The sequence below is a fragment of the Pan troglodytes genome, chromosome 13 (assembly GCF_028858775.2).
Source record: "Pan troglodytes isolate AG18354 chromosome 13, NHGRI_mPanTro3-v2.0_pri, whole genome shotgun sequence".
NCBI lineage: Eukaryota > Metazoa > Chordata > Mammalia > Primates > Hominidae > Pan > Pan troglodytes.
In genome coordinates this window covers 136,626,372-136,644,438 of record NC_072411.2, presented here as the reverse complement: position 1 = coordinate 136,644,438, position 18,067 = coordinate 136,626,372, and the positions used below count along the sequence as shown (strand labels likewise).

Below are 18,067 nucleotides of genomic sequence, written 5' to 3'. Positions count from 1 at the left end.
CGGCTGCTTCGGGCTGTGTGTGGAGACAAGCTGCCAAACAAGTCCATCTTATAAACTCTCAGGGGAATTTAGCCAATTAATGGGAAGAAGAGAGCCTAAGAAAATGTAGGGTGTACTGAGGCTGGAACTTGTGGATAAACAAGCAAATCAAGTTTCCAGTGTCTTTGATGATCTTTTATACAGCCTGGAACACATAGACTTGGGAGGAGGAACTCTAAGATGTGTGGGGGAGAAGATCCCCACAGCCCCCACCCTGGCCCTCCTCAGTGACAGGAGGGGTCTGGTAGAAGTGGTGTGCATGTGCAGGGAACTGAACCCTTCTCACACTTACCTCCTCATCTCTTTCCCATGGATTTAGCATGCTCTGCAGATAGATTATTAAATGATGAATGAATGATCCAAGAATTAGTAAACCGCAGTCTTGTACTGCAAATTCCTGGGAATCTGAGATACAAAGAGATGAAAATGACATATGATTTAAAACTGGGTCTAAGGTAGCCTGATATAGCCAGGATGGTATTTCACTGCCAGTAAAACTGAAACTGAAAAATATAGATTACTCTTCAGCTCCTAGCAATAAACACTAGATTGTATTATAGATAAATATGTTAATGAAACTTTTCTTGTTTTCTTCTTCTTCTCCTTTTTATTTTTTAATTTATTTTATTTAATTCTTTTTTTAGACAGGGTCTCACTCTGTTGCCCAGGCTGGAGTGGACTGCAGTGGCACAACTGTTGCTCACTGCAGCCTGTAACTCCTGGGCTCAAGCAGTCCTCACACCACAGCCTCCTAAGTAGCTGGGAACAGAGGTGTGCACCACCATGCCAAGCTAATTTTTAAATTTTTAGTAAAAATGGGGTCTGACTATGTTGCCTAGGCTGATCTTGAACTCCTGGGTTCAAGCAATCCTCCTGCCTCAGCCTCCCAAGTTGCTGGGATTGCAGGAGTGAGCCACCACACCTGGCCTGTATGGAACTTTACTATGTGCTTTGTTTTAGTCTATTTTTGTATTGCTATAGAGGAATAGCTGAGGCTGGGTAATTATAAAGAATGGAGGTTTATCTGGCTCATGGTTCTGCAGGCTCTACAGGAAATGTGGTACCAGCGTCTTCTTCTGTTGAGGGCTTCAGGCTGCTTCCTACCACGGCAGAAGCCGAAGGGGAGTTGGTGTGCAGAGGTCACACAGGGAGAGTGAAAGCAAGAGAGAGGAAGGGAAGGTGCCAGGCTGTTTTTAACAACCAGCTCTTGGGAGAACTCTTGTGAGAACTGATAGAGCAGGGCCTCCCTCATTACCTACAAGAGGGCACCAAGCCATTGTGAGGGACCCGCCTTAAGACCCGAGCACCTCCCGTTAGGCCCCACCTTCCTCCAGTGAGGTGCCTTCAGGGATCAGATCTCAGCATGACACTTGGTGGGGCCAAACAAATTATATCCAAACTATAGTCTACTTTTCCATATTTGTTCTTTTATGAGTGTCACAAATATCCAGCAAAGAGGTTAAGGCAAGAATTACCCTCTGTTTTACAAATGAGAAACTAAGATGCTTGTCCAAGTTCACAAAGCTAGAGAGTATTGCAGCCAATTCTTGACTTTACCCACAATTCATTCTCCTCTACTCCAAGCTTCAAATTGGCCATAGCAAGTTTCATTACATGGTCAGTTCTGATTGTTGTCAGCATGCTCTTTCCTCAAAAGAATACAATTTATGAGCAGATTGTATTTTAGAAGTTTCTCTGAGTGGTGCAAAGGAGAAATTGACAAGTTCTAGAATGTATGGAATATGAGATACGTCTTTTAATTTTAACAGTTTATTTGCCCTTTTCACTACGCTTTTTCTGTGCTTCTATTTTTCTCCCTTTTTTGCCTTATCTTGAATTGCTGGTTTTCCTTATCTCTTTTTTCCTCCTCTCCACTGGTTTGGAAGTAATATTTTTATTCCTTCACTGGTTATTCTCAAAGCTTATATATACCTCTTGACTTAAAAAAATTTAAAATAAATTGATATCTCTACCTTCATCAATAATACAAGGAATTTAGAACACACTGACTCTAGTCACTTGCAGTATCTCTCATGTTATATGATCCAGTGTTAGTCATTGCTATTGTTAGTGTTTACGAGTATTTGTATCAGTTAGTTATTGCTGCATAATGATTACCCCAAAACTTAGCAGCTTATAACAACAAACAAGTCAGTTTATTTGTCATGTCATTTATTATGTCGGTTTCTGTGGATCAGAAACCTGGGAGCTGCTTATCTGGGTGTTTCTGGCTTAGAGCCTCACATGAGACTGTGGTCAAGCTGTTGGCCAGGGTTGCAGCCATCTCAAGGCTCAAGTGGAGCTGAGGAACCTGATTCCAAGCTCGTTCATGTGGTTTGGCAAAATCTAGTTCCTCGTGAGCAGTTGGACTGAGGGCACAGCTCCTGCTCATGTCATGTAGGCCTCACCACAGGGCTGATCACAACATGGCAGCTAACTTTCCCCAGCATGAGTGATTTGAGTGTTGGGGACTGGGGGGAAGGAGAGAGAGGGGAGAGGGAGAAGAAAGAGAGCAAGCAGCCAAGATGGAAGCCATAGCCTTTTTATAACCTAACCTTAGAAGTGACCTCCCATTACTTCTGCTGCATTATATATGTTAGAAGCAAGTCCACACTCAAGGAGAGATTGTACACAGGCATGAATATCAAGGGGCTGACCCCACTGGGGGGCCCGCTATAAGACCACCTGCAACGATATTTAAACTTGACCACATGCTCAGCAATTTCTCTCCTTGCATTACTTCCTAGTATATCAATCAATAATCCTTCCAATCAAGGTCTGTGAATGGAAAATATTCTGCCTTTGTCATAATATATATATATTTTTTTGAGACAGAGTCTCTCTCTGTCACCCAGGCTAGAGTGCAGTGGCGCGATCTTGGCTCACTGCAACCTCTGCCTCCCAAGTTCAAGCGATTCTCCTGCCTCAGCCTCCCAAGTAGCTGGGACTACTGGTGTGCACCACCACGCCCGACTAATTTTTGTATTTTTGGTAGAGATGGGTTTCACCATGGTGGCCAGGCTAGTCTTGAACTCTTGACCTCAAGCGATCCCCCTGCCTTGGCCTCCCAAAGTGCTGGGATTACAGGCATGAGTCACTGTGTCCAGCCATGTAATAAAACATTTTAGTTTGTCCTTACTCTTGAATGATAATGTATCTGAATGCATTTGACAGCTCTTCCTTGGCGCTTCGAGTTTCTAATTCCATTTCTCTTTGGTTTCTATTATCATTAAAGATAAATCTGCTGTTATCCATTGTTTTGGCTTCTGTGGTAGTTTTTAAAGGGTTTAAAGGCGGTTTTAAAAGTTTTTCTCTTTGTTATTATTGCTCAGCAGTTTCATGGTGATTCATTTAGGCATTTGTTTATTTTCATGTGTCCTGTTAAGGACTCTCTGATTGTCCAATTTGAGTAGGGTTGCCAGACAAATTACAGGCAGCTGAGTTAAATTTGAATTAGGTAATTATGACTCAAATATTGCATAGAACATACTTGTGTTAAAAATTATTTTGTGCTTATCTAAAATTCAAATGTGACTGGAAATTCTATATTTTTATTTGCTGAATTTGATGACTTGAAATTTGATGATTCTTGTCTTTTGTCTAACCTGGAAAATTCTCAGTTATATGTTCTTCAAATATTGCCTTGCTTGAAACCTCTGTTTCCTCCTTCTGAATTTTTATTGAATATATGTTTGTATTAGTTTTCTGGAACTGCCATAACAGAGTACCACAAACTGATTTGCTTATAGCAACAGACAGTTACTTCTCTCATTTTTGAAGACTGAACGTCTAAACTTGAGGTGTCTGCAGGATCATGCTGCCTCTGAATCTCTAAGGAAGAATCCGAGCTTTTGGTGGTTGCCAGTGTGGGAGACCAAAATATGCTACCCCAAAATATACTTTTTTGGCATATATCGAGATAGCTATTCAGAGAAGCTGCAGACACAGAAATAGCTCTAAAAAGCTGTCCTTTTGTAAAAGAAATTTACATCTATCTACATCAGTAAACCAAATGGCAGATGCAAGCCAAAGCTTTCTCTGAGGCCTTCTTATCAGCCTAAAGACAGGTCTAGGAAAGATCATATTAGCAACCCAGACAGAGTCCAGAGATTGAAACAGAGTGTCCCCTTTTTTTCTCAGGGCTGCCACCTGAGAGACAACCTGCCTAACAAGACAACCTTTCATTTACAATATATTAAATATTTCCTCTCCTCACCTTCCATAACCTGTTGCCAACTGCCCCCTGCCAGAAGCCCCAAGCCCCCATTTCTTTCTGTAGCTTAAAATGCTACCTAAGCTTCAACCACCTGGCCCTTCTTTGAGTCTCATATTTTGTGGGACCCCTTTGCTTTATGCATGTAATAAATTTGTGTGCCTTTTGTCCTGTTAATCTGTCTACTGTGATGTTTATTTCAGAGACTCAAATCATCACACCTTCAGAGAGTGGAAGGAGAGTTCCCTTGACCCCTATACCAGCAGTCCTTGGCATTTCTTGGCTTGCAGCTGTATTGCTCCCCTCTCTGCCTCTGTCATCACATGGCTTTCTGTTCCATATTTCTGTGTTTCTGCGTTTCTATGTGTGTCTTCACATGGCCTCCTTAGAAGGACACCAGTCATTAGATGGGGATCCACCCCAATCCAGTATGACCTCATCTTTGCTTGATTACATCTGCAAAGACCCTGTGTGCAAAGGCCAATTTCGAGGTCCCAGGTGGACATAAATTTTGAAGGAACATTATTCAACCTCGTAAAATGTTCGACACTCTCATAAGTGGGAGTTGAACAATGAGAACACATGAACACAGAGAGGGGAACATCACACCCCGGGGCCTGTCGGGGGGTGGGGGGCAAAGGGTGGGAGAGCATTAGGACAAATACCTAATGCATGTGGGGCTTAAAACCTAGATGACAGGTTGATAGGCACAGCAAACCACAATGGCACATGTATACCTGTGTAACAAACCTGCACAGTCTGCACAGGTATCCTAGAACTTAAAGTAAAATTTTTTTTTAAAAAAGTTCAACATTTCACTGTTTTTTTGTTTTTGTTTTTTTTTTTTTTTAATGAGAGCTTTTATGGAACCAAAAAACCAAAGGAGGATGTCATTATAAATTAAGAATAGAGGGATCTCTCCTTGTGGTGCTGCACGAGAGCGGAGTATGAGTCTGCGGTTGAGGAAGTCATGGCAGGACAAGCGTTTAGAAAGTTTCTTCTACTCTTTGACAGAGTATTTGTTGAAAGGATTGCCACCACAACTGTAACCAAAGGAGGCATTATGCTTCCAGAAAAATCTCAAGGAAAAGTATTGCAAGCAAAAGGAGTAGCTGTTGGATCAGGTTCTAAAGGAAAGGGTGGAGAGATTCAACCAGTTAGCATGAGAGTTGGAGATAAATTTCTTCTCCTAGAATATGGAGGCACCAGAGTAGTTCTAGATGACAAGGATTATTTCTTATTTAGAGACGGTGACATTCTGACTGGGCACTGTGGCTCACGTCTGTCAACCCAGCACTTTGGGAGGCCAAGGTGGGCGGATCACCTGAAGTCAGGAGTTCGAGCCCAGCCTGGCCAACGTGGTGAAACCCCATCTCTACTAAAAATACAAAAATTAGCCGGGCGTGGTGGTGTGTGCCTATAACCCCACTACCCGGGAGGCTGAGACAGGAGAATGGCTTGAACCCAGGAGACGGAGGTTACAGTGAGCCAAGATCACGCCATTGCACTCCAGCCTGGGCGACAGAGTGAGACTCTTTCTCAAAATAATAAGTACATAAAAAAGAGATGGTGCATTCTTGGGAAGTATGTAGACTGAAATAAGTTACTATTGAAATGACATCAACTTGAAGCTGCCCATTCCACTGAAGTTCTGAAATCTTTCATCATGTAAATAATTTCCAGATCTGTCTTTTTTAATAAACTAATGATAACTAATGACAAAAAGTAGAGAGCGTAGCTAAATCTATTCAGTCTATCCTCAATTCAAACTATCCCTCGTGCTTCTAGTTGTTCCTTTTGTCAATCTGTCCTGTTTTCATTACGTGTTGTTCTTCCTTACATTTTCTATTTCTTCTTTGAAATCACTTTCATAACTTCAAATGTACTTATTTTTTAATCTTTTAAGATAATTTTGTTACCTCAATATCTTGAATTGCTACAGGGGTATTATCAACCCAGGGCCAATTTATATGTTACAAGCTTAACTTAGAGTTTCCTGCCCCATGCAAGTAATTTAAATTCAGACTTTTTTTTTTTTTCTTTTCTGAGCCCTGGGTAGCAGCACATCGATGGGTTGGTTTTGTTTCCTCTTCATTGAAGGTGGTGAGTTTCAAAGATATCAGCTTTATGTAAAGCTCTCCGTTCCAACTCTACCCCAAACCTCCTCTCCTGTCTTCATGTGGATGCTAACTTAAAACTCTTACTTCTGGGTCAGATAACTCCCTGCTCTCAGCCCTGATGATTACACCTTTGACACACACTATATTGGTATGGCTTTTAATTTTCTCTTTGTTTCTAGCATTTGAGAATCTCTGTCTTTGTTAATTCAACTATGTATTTTTAAATATACTTCATATTTTAGCTAACATTTGTAGATATTTGTAGCTGGGGAAAACTAACTTTAGTTGATTCTACTGAGTAGACAGGACTGGAAATCCATTCTCTGGGGTTTATTAAAACCAAAGTAACTGGCTCTCCTGGATGCCAGCTCACTGTCCAAGTTGAATTTAGTGTCAATCATCCAGAAAATGTCCCGTTTTTCATGTGCGAAGTCTGCTTATAGTTAATAGACCAGCTTAGGTTCTTCATTTAGTTCAGTGAACTCCTCAAAATGTGGTTTCAATATTGAAATAAATGCATATCATTCTGATTTTACTCTTTTCTCTCTCTGCTAGGAAACTGGAGGGAGTAAATCCTACAGACAATAGACAGATGTTTGAAATACTTAGAACATGGTTTGTTTTTCTTTTTGTTTTTGTTCTGAAATGGAGTCTTGCTCTGTTGCCCAGGCTGGAGTGCAGTGGTACGATCTTGGGTCGCCGCAACCTCCACCTCCCAGGTTTCAGCGATTCTCCTGCCTCAGCCTCCCTAGTAGCTGGGACTACAGGCACGTGCCACCATGCCCGGCTAATTTTTCGTATTTTTATTAGAGACAGGGTTTCACTGTGTTGGCCAAGACAGTCTTGATCTTTTGACCTCATGATCTGCCCATCTTGGCCTCCCAAAGTGCTGGGATTACAGGCATGAGCCACTGTGCCCGGCCAGTTGTTTTAATTCTAGGTTCTAGATACATGGGAAGTGGAGGAAATGCTGGACAAGAAGGCACAGTTAGATGGTAGACCCACCTCTGTCAATAACCAGGCCCAGTTTTAACTCATTGTTTTTCAACTGTAAAATAAGAGTGTTGGACAAAATACCTTATAGACTCCTTCTAGCTCTTAGGTGATTTATAAAGGTTTGGGGTGAGGGTAAACTGGGCGGTTAAAGTCTGTGTAGTCTGAAAGCCATGCAGGGGCTCTGACGGGCTTAACCCCTGTCCCCGAAGCCAAGTCCTGACATGCTACTTTCCCAGGGCTTGGTTCTTGCCTGTTTCTCTTGAGGCTGTCTTGGCATTCACCCACGCTCTTGGTTGTTATTTTTTACTCTCTGCCTCTGTGAAAATGCACCTGCTCTTGTGGCTTCACTGGCCACTTTCTCAGTCCTGGCTGTCTTCTTTATGTTCTTGTTCCCTGTATCCTATGGGTCTGTTTCTTTCTGGCTACTCACCATGAGGGCAAGAGATTCCAAATATCTACAAAATTCCTCACATTCCTGAAGAAACCCTCCCAGTCTTTCCCTAGTGTCCTGTCTCTGAGGATACCACCTTGCTTGGTGAGAACTTTCATAGATCTAGCCTCTTCATTTACCAACTCCTACCAAGCCACTTTTCTTGTGAAATGTCCCATATGCACATTTTGTGCATTCAATAAATAGCTTTTGAGTTAGGCCAGGCACTGTATTGGACATGGATTAAACATAAAATAAAGAAAGCAGATCTCGGCCAGACACAATGGCACATGCCTGTAATCCTAGCACTTTGGGAGGCCGAGGCAGGTGTATCACCTAAGGTCAGGAGTTCCAGACCAGCCTGGTCAACATGGTGAAACCCAGCCTCTACTAAAAATACAAAAAAATTAGCCAGGCATGGTGGTGGGTGACTGTAGTCTCAGCTACTCGGGAGGCTGAGGCAGGAGAATTGCTTGAAACCCAGAAGGCAGAGGTTGCAGTGAGCCAAGATCATGCCACTGCACTCCAGCCTGGGCGACAGAGCAAGACTCCGTCTCAAAAAGAAAAAAAAAAAAAAAAAGAAAACAAATCTCTGTCTTCATGAAGGTTGAGGTAGAAAAGGAGCAGGCAAACAAGCTTATCATGGCTCACGATAAGAAAAAAAAAACAGGTGTGGTAGTGAGTAACAGGGCTGGTTATTTTTGGTCAGTTACTTAAGGGGGTCTCTGCAGAGAGCTGAAGTCTAAGAGGTAAGAAGAGAGTTCCAGTTACAAGTGCATCAATAAAGCCTACACACACACTCTCTCTCTCTCACACACACACACAAAGATATTTGCCAATTCATGAATTGAAATAAGCAGCAGTTGACATTGAGTCTACAGCCAAAAAAAAAAAAAGTAACAGTAAGACTTTGCAACTAGCTTTGCCAAAGGTAGAGAACAATCTGATTCTAGGTGATGGATCAGACCTGCTTCTAGGAATAGAAGCAGGTCTTATTCTTCAAGAAGAATAAGAGCGACTGATTCATTATGGGGGATTAAATGCCCTCTTGGGAACATTAAGCACTATATGTCGTGATTTTATAATCATCCCCCAAGCTTCCATCTGTAGTTCAACCTTTGAGTGAGCTCCAGCTGAAGGGTGGTTCAGTTCTCAGGCAAATACTATGAATCACAAGAGATAAGTTCACCCTCATCCTGGTGCAAATAGTTTTCTTATGAGTTAGGATTTGAGGAGCTAGCTTTCTTAGGGCCTGCATATCCTTGTATTTTGGGTTTGATTTGTAAACCCTGAGATTATATTTTTCAAGTGATCCCTTTGGAATGAACACTTGGGTCCCCTGGAAGCTGAAAAGCGTAGCACAAAACTCAACATCGCTTAACAGGCTGTTTGGTTCTCGATCCCCACCTTCACTCTGCTCCCAGTTGTGTTTACCTGAAGAACAAAAGAGCCCAGGAGGAGGCGGCAGCCAAAGACCTTTCTTCCAGGATTTTGAGTCAGGTCCCAGGAATGTTCTAGAAACCAAGGACACCCAAATCCATGCAAGGAAGCCAATTATGCTCAAGGAAAACCAGAACAAGACAGGGACCCTGCTCTACAGGCTGTTAGCAGGTCACAGCAAATATCAAGACAATAGCATGAAGTGATTCAAGAATTTCAACTGGCCTTCCCTGCAAGCCCTTAACAGGGAAACCCAATATAGGGACCACCAGGGCTCCGCCCTCTTGCTGTTGACGGTAGCATGTAAGAGCTAATTAGATTCTGCTTCCTCTGTGGTTGGTGTTATCTGTAAAGAATGAGCAGAACATTGGCGCTGGTGCCATTCAATCCATTATGAGTTCCACAGTTTGGCCATGAACAATGGTGGCTGAAATGGCATGCAGATGCAAAAAGCTAGGACCTGGAGGCCGAGGCAGCCCTGTGAGACTGGGTGCTGCTGGGCCATCCCTAAGAAAGGCCATGTGGAGAACCTTTCTGAGGAAAGAAAAGCTAGAAGTCCAAAGGCCATTAGGTGCCCAAGTCTTAGATAATGTGAAGGCATGAACATGGGGTTGCAGATGATGGCGCCATCAAAGTAAACTAGTCAGCCTCTTGGGTGGCGTAGTGAAGCTTTAACACATCATGCAGCCAACAGCAGGTGCCTGAGTGCAGTGTTTACAGGAAGAAAATTCATTCACCTATTTTGTTCAGACTCCAAAGACGAGTCTATGTAATTAAGAGACTGAGAATTACACTAGGGACCTCCTATAGACATGTTTGTGAGAGGCTGCCCAAAGCCAATTAGCATAATAAATCAGACGTGCAGGAACAGTGAGCTCACATGTGTACATGTTTGTCAAAGAGGATCATGGTGGTCTTTCATCTTTCAATCCTATTCAGATCTTGGGCAAGTAAAATGTCAACTAGAATTTTTTTTCTTAAATATACGTGTACATATGCATTAGAAAGGTAAAAATAAATCCTATAAAATGTACTTTTTATTCTCTCTCTTTCAAGAATTAAACTTGCCACATATAAAAACAAGTTTTGGGCAGAGGGGGTGTGGGTTGCGTCTTTTTGGTTTTTGTTCTCAAAACCCAAGCAAACATCAGACTATGAAAAAGGAATTCAAACAGAGTAAGTTTCCATTCCTTCACCCACAGTGCACCAACTTTCTCCCCCAAGACTCACCTCTCTCTTAGCCAGGCACTGAAAAGACAAGAACTCTGCCTTCAGGTCTTCTCTGGGGATATGGGAAATGGCAGCAGAGCACCCTGGGCTCAGAAATCAGTCATGGCACCCGGCACCTGCGTGCCCTCACCAAATCCAACCTGTCCTCCCTGGCACCTGCGTGCCCTCACAAAATTCAACCTGTCCTCCTCAGCTCCATTGTCAGCCACCCTCCCTCCCACTGCCCTGAAGATGGAAATGTACCTAACCTTCAAGCCCCTGTCGGTCCAGCTCGCGAAGTTTCCAGCTGAAGATTCATTATGAGATGGAAGAGATGTTCATCTCCACTTACACAGCCTACGGCTTGTGTGTTGAGAAAGATATTGAGCCAACAAAATGATCTGCAACACAAAATTCTACTCTTCTCTTCACTCTTTATTGCTAAAGCACTTATTTCATTGGTTTCAAGCTGCTTTAAAAGGAGTGAATATGCAGGTAAGGAGATTGGACCGGGTTGGAGTGTCTGTCCCTGCAGCTGGGTCCTCCAGGCATGGACACATGTTTGTAAGATTAAAAAGGCCATTGCAAGGCCAGGCATGGTGGCTCACGCCTGTAATCACAGCACTTTGGGAGGCTGAGGCGAATGGATCGCTTGAGGTCAGGAGTTCAAGACCAGCCTGGCCAACATGGTGAAACCCCATCTCTACTAAAATACAATAATTAGCTGGGCATGGTGGCAGGTGCCCGTAATCCCAGCTACTTGAGAGGCTGAGACAGGAGAATCGCTTGAACCAGGAGACGGAGGTTGCAGTGAGCCGGGATCGCACCACTACACTCCAGCCTGGGCCACAGAGCAAGACTCTGTCTCAAAAAAAAAAAAAAAAAAAAAAGATGCTGTTGCAGTTCCCAGATAGGAGTCCCCAACATGCGCTTGCTATAACCCATTGGATTAAAAAGAGTCCTTCCCTTTGGACTGTGGGTCCAAAGCTTTGCCCCATTTTTCTCTTTCCATTGCTACTATTCAAATCCTGAATGGCAGTTTCTTGAGAGGTTAATTGGTAGTAGGCCAGCATTAAAAAAGTCAGAGGGGGCAGGAGTCCTGTGGTCATGGAATTCTGAAAAGCCATATTAACATATTAACAAAGTTAGATGCCTGTCTTTATTGCAGAGCTCGGGAGCCTTTTATACGCTCCGGTCTTTTCAAATCCCCAGTGGAACTCTGCTGCGGTTTTTCTCAGTTTGACCCCAGCGCCTTTTGTTTCCTGTGGAATGTCATGGGATTAGCATTCCTGGCGGTACTTAGGGAGACATGTTTTCTAGCAGTCTGGGTCCCAGAAGGGCAAGTCAGGTAATCAATCAACAACAAAGTACACAAATATGTTGCGTGTCAAGTTATCATCAATTTTAAAATGTTATTGATGATATTTTTAATCAGTTTTATTTATTTGTACTAAACCTATTTCTACTTACAGAACTCCTCAATTCCCACTAGCCCCATTTCAAGTGCTCAGGAGCTCCATGGAGCTCCCTCGCAGCCCGATTGGACGTGCAGAGCTTGACGAAGCAGATAAAAGACATTCAGGTTTAGACCCTTGGAGGGAGAGAACACAGAGGGCTTTGTGACCTTTTAATGAGGCACAAAAACACCCCTGAGACTTTCCTTTTCCCACCCCTTCTCTATTAATCCTCTTCAACAACATGAATTTCCACAGTGAGTTGAGGGTTTACCCCTACCTGCCTCAAAGGAATTTTGAAAAGATTAAAAAAAAAAAAAAAGAAAGAAAGGAAAACAGAGCTTTGGCTCAGCACTCAGGACCCATCCGAGGTGGTCGCAATTAAAAACAAAAGCAGCCACTGTGATTTGGTCTCGCTTGTACCGTAGTAACATGTGATCTATTTCAGCAGCAGCCATAGCGTTTGTTTTGGAGACTTCAGTCAGAAAATAAACGTAACGCATGTGTGAAAAGAAAGAAGTGTGTGGAACTCGGAGAAAGTCTTATCTTCTGAACACGAGTGCCCGAGGACAGAAGCCCCCATCTTTTAACAAAGAAAAGTCCATTGTTCATCATTTTGTGAAATGTGAAAACTAACATGATAAACAATGATTCATTTTAATGGACCGAAAAATAACTTGCATAGACACTGGAGGCCAAGAAAAGAAAAAAAAAGAAAGAAAGAAAAGAAAGCATTATCCTTTTATCCATTTAAAGAAAAAAAAGCAAAATACATCCTATTATCAGCTCTCAATAGAGGATTAACAGGCACTAAGCAGAAGCTTCGGGAAGGCTGTTGTTTCAGAAAAACTTAACAGGTTTTTGAAAAGAAGAATTCCAACCCCATGAACTCCCACCCTCTTGTGCACACAACTGGAAGAATGGCACGCCCAGATCTGATGGTGATAACTTTTATTTGCAAAGAGATGGGTTAGGAACGGCCAGCGGTTGGGGGCAGATTGGAGATGGGAGGGGAGCTCATCAAAGGGCTTCAGTTAGTTGTAGGTAAACAGGCCTTGTCCCCGACACTGTTCTTTTCCTTGCAACCCATCAAAAGATGTATCTGAATGGTGACTGGACCCAGGGGTACTGGGGCGAGGGTGTCAGGAAGCCGCTTTCGGGAATCAGCCATCCTACTGCTCTTCCTGTAAGGATTTCTGTTGCTCTTTAATCAGTAAGTGGAGACTAGGGCATTCTAATGTTGCAAACATTAAACAGTCAAGCTACCACTTAAATTTTATGCTGCAAAAGAAATTTCAACCACTGACTAGTTAAGGGGAAGGATCTCCCCTACCCTATAATTCCCATGGCTAAAACGCTTGACATTTCTTATTTCAGACTGGAAGATTCTGTAGGCTGTCCGATTTAGGTAAATGGCGCTGTCTTTGGCTTTCGTTATGATGCTCAGAAGTGAGAGCTGCTGCAGTTTGACCCCCTCTCCCTGGCTGTGGGCTTTGCTGTGACACAAGGTAAAGTGAGGAGTCAGTGCTGCCCTGGGACCCAGCCCAAGCATATGGCTACACTGTGGCTTAGTGTCCGGGGGCTGCTTTAACAAATGACCGCAAACTGGGTGTCTTCAAACAACAGAAGCTCTTCTCCTGGAGTTCTGAAGGCCAGAAGTCCAAAATCAAGGTGTGGGCAGGCTAGGTTCCTTCCAAAAGCTCTGGGAGAATGTTCCGGTTCTCTCCTGGCTTCTGGCAGTGCCAGGATTCCTTGGCTGTCTTTGGTTCCTAGATGCTGCACTCCAGTCTCTGTCTCCGTGGTCACATGGTATCCTCTCCGTGCCTCCCTGCGGCTTCGTGTGGTCTTCTTATAAGGACACCAGTCACTGGATTTAGGACCCACCCTAAATCCGGGAGCACTTCTTCAATGAGAATGACATACACAAAGAGCCTATTTCCAAATAAGTTCACATTCTGAGGTTCTGGGTGGATGGGTATTTGTTAGGACACTATTTAGCCTAGTCCATCCTCATTCTTCTACTCCGAGATGAAATTTTCCTAAACTTCTAATAGCTATTTTTATCACTGCAGATTTTATTACCTTGACAAAAAAAAAAAAAAAAAAACTCCGCTAAACTTTTCACTGCTTTTGAAAAGCATTGCCTGTGGCTCAGGGAGAAAGCTAGAAGAACATGAAGCAAGCAGCCGCATGACACGTCCATGGGACAGGCCTGGGCGTGGAGCGAGGGCTCCAGAGACAGGAGGGAAGGGAGAGCTGACCTCGCCTGCCTTCTGCGGAAGGAGGAGGTGGGAGGCACACAGGGAGTGCCTGGGAGCCAGGTAGGCCTGGACTTGGATCCTAGGGGTGTGAGGAGACCGAGGCAACCAGAAGGCCTCTCAGAGACAGGACCAAGGGCAAACTACGTGGAAGCCCTCAAGGCCATGTGCCGCCAGGAGCGTCACCTTCCCAGGAGCGTCACTAGACTCTGCTCTGCAGGGCTTTGGTTTAGTGCAGGGGCAGAGGGCTGGGTGGAGACAGGAAGCTTCAGAGCCACTCCACACCCACAAGGCCAGCCTCACTTCCTCACTCCTGACCCGTAGCTTGAGACTGCCGGATCATCAGCCCTTCTGGGCCAGCAGTGTGTCTTGCTCTGCCTTTGCAGCTGCGTAAAGAGCGTGAGAAGCCACAGTAAATGGTAACTTAAACAGAAAGAGGAAGCCCCGGAAGATGGGCATGCTCTTTAAAGGAACATGAAGGAAAAGCCCACATAACCCCTGACAAAGACTCTCTCCTTGACCAAACTTTAGTCAGACTCCTCCAAGCCCTCAACCTTGGTCCCTGTCCTTGCTGGGCCTGCAAAGCTCAGTTTCAACAGGGATCCTGCTGCCAGTTTATTGAGAACCCTTGATCCTTGATATCAGATCACCCTGGCCTACCTTCAACAAGAATCCTTATTGAACCCTTGATCAGTTTAGCAAGAACCCCGACCCTGAAATCGTCTTCATCTTGTGAAACCCCTCAACCTGCTGTAAATATCCCCTTGTTCTTTTTTTTTCTTAATTTTAATTTTATAATTTTTTTGGTAAGGAGTCTCCCTCTGTGACTAGGCTGGAGTGCAATGGTCCAATCTTGGCTCACTGCAACTTCCACTTCTTAGGTTCAAGTGATTCTTCTGCCTCAGCCTCCCTAGTAGCTGGGACTACTACAGGCACCTGCCACCACCCCTGGCTAATTTTGTATTTTTGGTACAGACGGGGTTTCACCATGTTGGCCAGGCTGGTCTTGAACTCCTGACCTCAAGTGATCCGCCTGCCTCAGCCTCCCAAAGTGCTGGGATTACAGGTTTCAGCCACCATGTCTGGTGTCTTGTTCTTGTATTGGGAGTTGAGCCTGATCTCTCTCCCCTGTTGTGACAGTGTGGACACCAATTGCAATTGTCCTGAATAAAGTCTTACATACCATTTTAGAAAGTATCGACCGGGCGGGGTGGCTCATGCCTGTAATCCCAGCACTCTGGAAGGCCGAGGTGGGCAGATCACCTGAGGTCAGAAGTTCAAGACCAGCCTGGCCATGGTGAAACCCCATCTCTACTAAAAATACAAAAAATTAGCCGGGCGTGGTGGTGCGCACCTGTAATCTCAGCTACTTGGGAGGCTGAGGCAGGAGAATTGCTTGAACCTGGGAGGTGGAGGTTGCAGTGAGCCAGGATCATGCCATTGCGCTCCAGCCTGGGCAACAAGGGCAAAACTCCGTCTTGAAAAAATAAAAAATAAAAAATAAAGTATCAGAATAATTTTTTGTTTTACACCCTCCCCAGCCCCACCCCCTGTCAGGGAACATTTAAGTACAGAACTTAGAACTCCATACTAGACAAGCCTTCTCTTCCGTACAGAGAACTTCTGTCCTTGGCCACACTTTGGTGAGGTCTGTAAGTCCTGCCCCCATTCCTGGACCCGCAGCCTTCTGTGGAAAGCCCCCACTCGTAGGTAGCCACAGCAGAAGCAATGGAGGAAGGAAGCCTGGCAGGCTGGTTCAGCACGTGGTCGACTGAGGTCTCATTTCCTTTTCATTTTCTTTCCAGTGCTCCTTTCAAAATCATATCGCTCTCCTTTAGAACACAACTTCTTTTTTTAACCCTAAGTCTAACGTGGAAAGAATTTGTTTAGTTTGCAGTGGTGCTGTGGCATGAACCTTCTGTGGGGTGATTCACATACCCCGGGCTGCTGACTTGCATGGGGTAGGGACAGGGAATGTTAGCTGGGGGAGCTTGCTTGCATGTTTTCATTGTAATGAGATGTAATAAAAAGGCAATATATCAGAATGTAAACTCTCAATATCAGTCTTTAATTCAGCAGTTTTTTTTCTATAATAAAGTATATTCATGTTTGTTAACAGAAGGAGGAGGTGGAAAAACATAAAGCACGTGCAAGTAAATGTTTAAATTACAGGTGAAACTACCTAGAGAGGCACTGCCCTAACATGCTTAAGGATGCTTGAGAAAGCCCTGACCCTACAAAAAGGCGTAAGACCGTGGCAAGAATGAAGGAGTCAAGCAATGTGAAAAGCTCCTGAAGCCCAAGGTTCTCTTCCCCAGTTTCGAGTCGTCTTAATATAGAGGACTGGGCTTTAGGACATTCTGTGAAATCTTGACTTACTGTGTTCTGTGTCTCGAAGCTCAATGTGAAGCAGATCTTACTTGCACTTCTAAAAGGAGGCATGTTGATGCAATGGAAAAAGATCTGATGCAGTAAGACTCAGAGCCCTAAGATTCTCTCTGTCACTAACTGCCACTACAAGCTTTTGTGAGGATGGAAAGGTCTTTGCAGGGTGCCTGTACACAGAAAGTGTCTCTGATAGGAAAGAACATGTTGTTGGAGCTTACCATTCTAGTGCAGCTTCCCTAACAGCAGCACCAGTGGGACCATCTGTCCAGATGCCCGGCCCTGTCCTTCTGAACATCCTAGATTCTTTGCACCCTCCAATCAATGTCCCATGAGTTGCTTTCCTGCTAAAGTTAGCCCAAGATGATTTCCCTTGCTTGCAACCTAAGAGTCTTGCCTTGGTCAGTTGCTGTATTTGCTCCCTGTGGCTGCTGTAACAAATCACCATCAACTTGGCAGCTAAAAAGCAACAAAACTTTCTTCTCTCACAGTCTGGAGGCCAAATATCCAAAATCAGTTTCACTGGGCCAAAATTAAGGTGTGGGTTGGGCAGGGCTCCCTCCTGAAGATCTAGGGGAGAATCCATCCCTTGCTTCCTTCAGGTCCCGGGGGCTGCTGCATCCCTTGGCTTGTGACCACATCACTCCACTCTCTGCCTGTGTGGTCACGTCACCTTCTCCTTTCCAGTGTGTGTTGACTCTCCTTCTGTCACTCTTTTATAAGGCCCTTTGTGATTACATTTAGGGAGTACCAGGCTAACTCAGGATAATCTCCCCATCTCAAAATCCTTAACCTAATCACACCTACAAAGACCCATTTTCCATATAAGGTAACATTTATGGGACACAGGAGTTAGTACCTGGTACCTCTGGAGGTCGTTATTCAGCCTACTATAGTTGTCAGTTATGGAGTTTGCTTTTACAGCCTCTATTTGCTGTGTTTTTTGATGATGACGCTTACAAGGCTCACTGTCTCAATCTGGTGGGACCTGCAGGTACTAATGGCTATGACATCTGGACAGGAGACAAACAACAACAAGAATAAGTTGGCAGGAACCTGGAGCCATTGGCATCTGCTTGTTCTTTCTCGCCTTTTGCTGCTTATGGGTTGTTGCCTTCGCAGAGCCATGGCTAGAGGTTTAGAATAACTCGTACACTTTTGACAAGAAAAGGTTTTGACCCTCATAGGGGAAAACACCACAGCTCTTGTGTAGTTATTTCCATAGCTAATTTGAATACAATACGTCAAGAAACATGGCCCAAAACCTTTCCTATCAAAAGCATTTAGGTTATTATACTTAAATGGTTTTGATGATAGTATATTTTACCCTGGAACCGTAACTATGCATTATTTAGATACATATTTCTGCTAAATTCCATTCTCTCTCTCCCTTAAAACGGTGAATGCATTTGGTGTTTAAGAACACATGCGTGCTCCTTAACCACAGGGGCATACGCTCAAGCCGACCCAACAAATGCTGCTATTATTGAAATGGGTGCTCCAGAGTTAGAAAGTAGTTTTTA

At 44.0% G+C, this 18,067-nt stretch overlaps 1 protein-coding gene and 1 long non-coding RNA gene across 2 annotated transcripts; both read left to right on the top strand.

Moving 5' to 3' along the window:
* The first annotated feature begins 5,222 nt into the window (after positions 1-5,222).
* LOC104005426 (10 kDa heat shock protein, mitochondrial-like) lies at positions 5,223-5,924 on the top strand. Its single transcript, XM_054678858.1, has 2 exons — positions 5,223-5,532; positions 5,902-5,924. The coding sequence occupies exons 1-2, from the start codon at positions 5,223-5,225 to the stop codon at positions 5,922-5,924; spliced, it is 333 nt and encodes a 110-aa protein (XP_054534833.1).
* A 485-nt stretch (positions 5,925-6,409) lies between these two features.
* On the top strand, positions 6,410-16,477 carry LOC112204123 (uncharacterized). Its single transcript, XR_002942893.1, has 3 exons — positions 6,410-6,520; positions 10,662-10,942; positions 16,332-16,477. It is a non-coding gene; the product is annotated as an uncharacterized LOC112204123 (long non-coding RNA).
* The last annotated feature ends 1,590 nt before the right edge of the window (positions 16,478-18,067 follow it).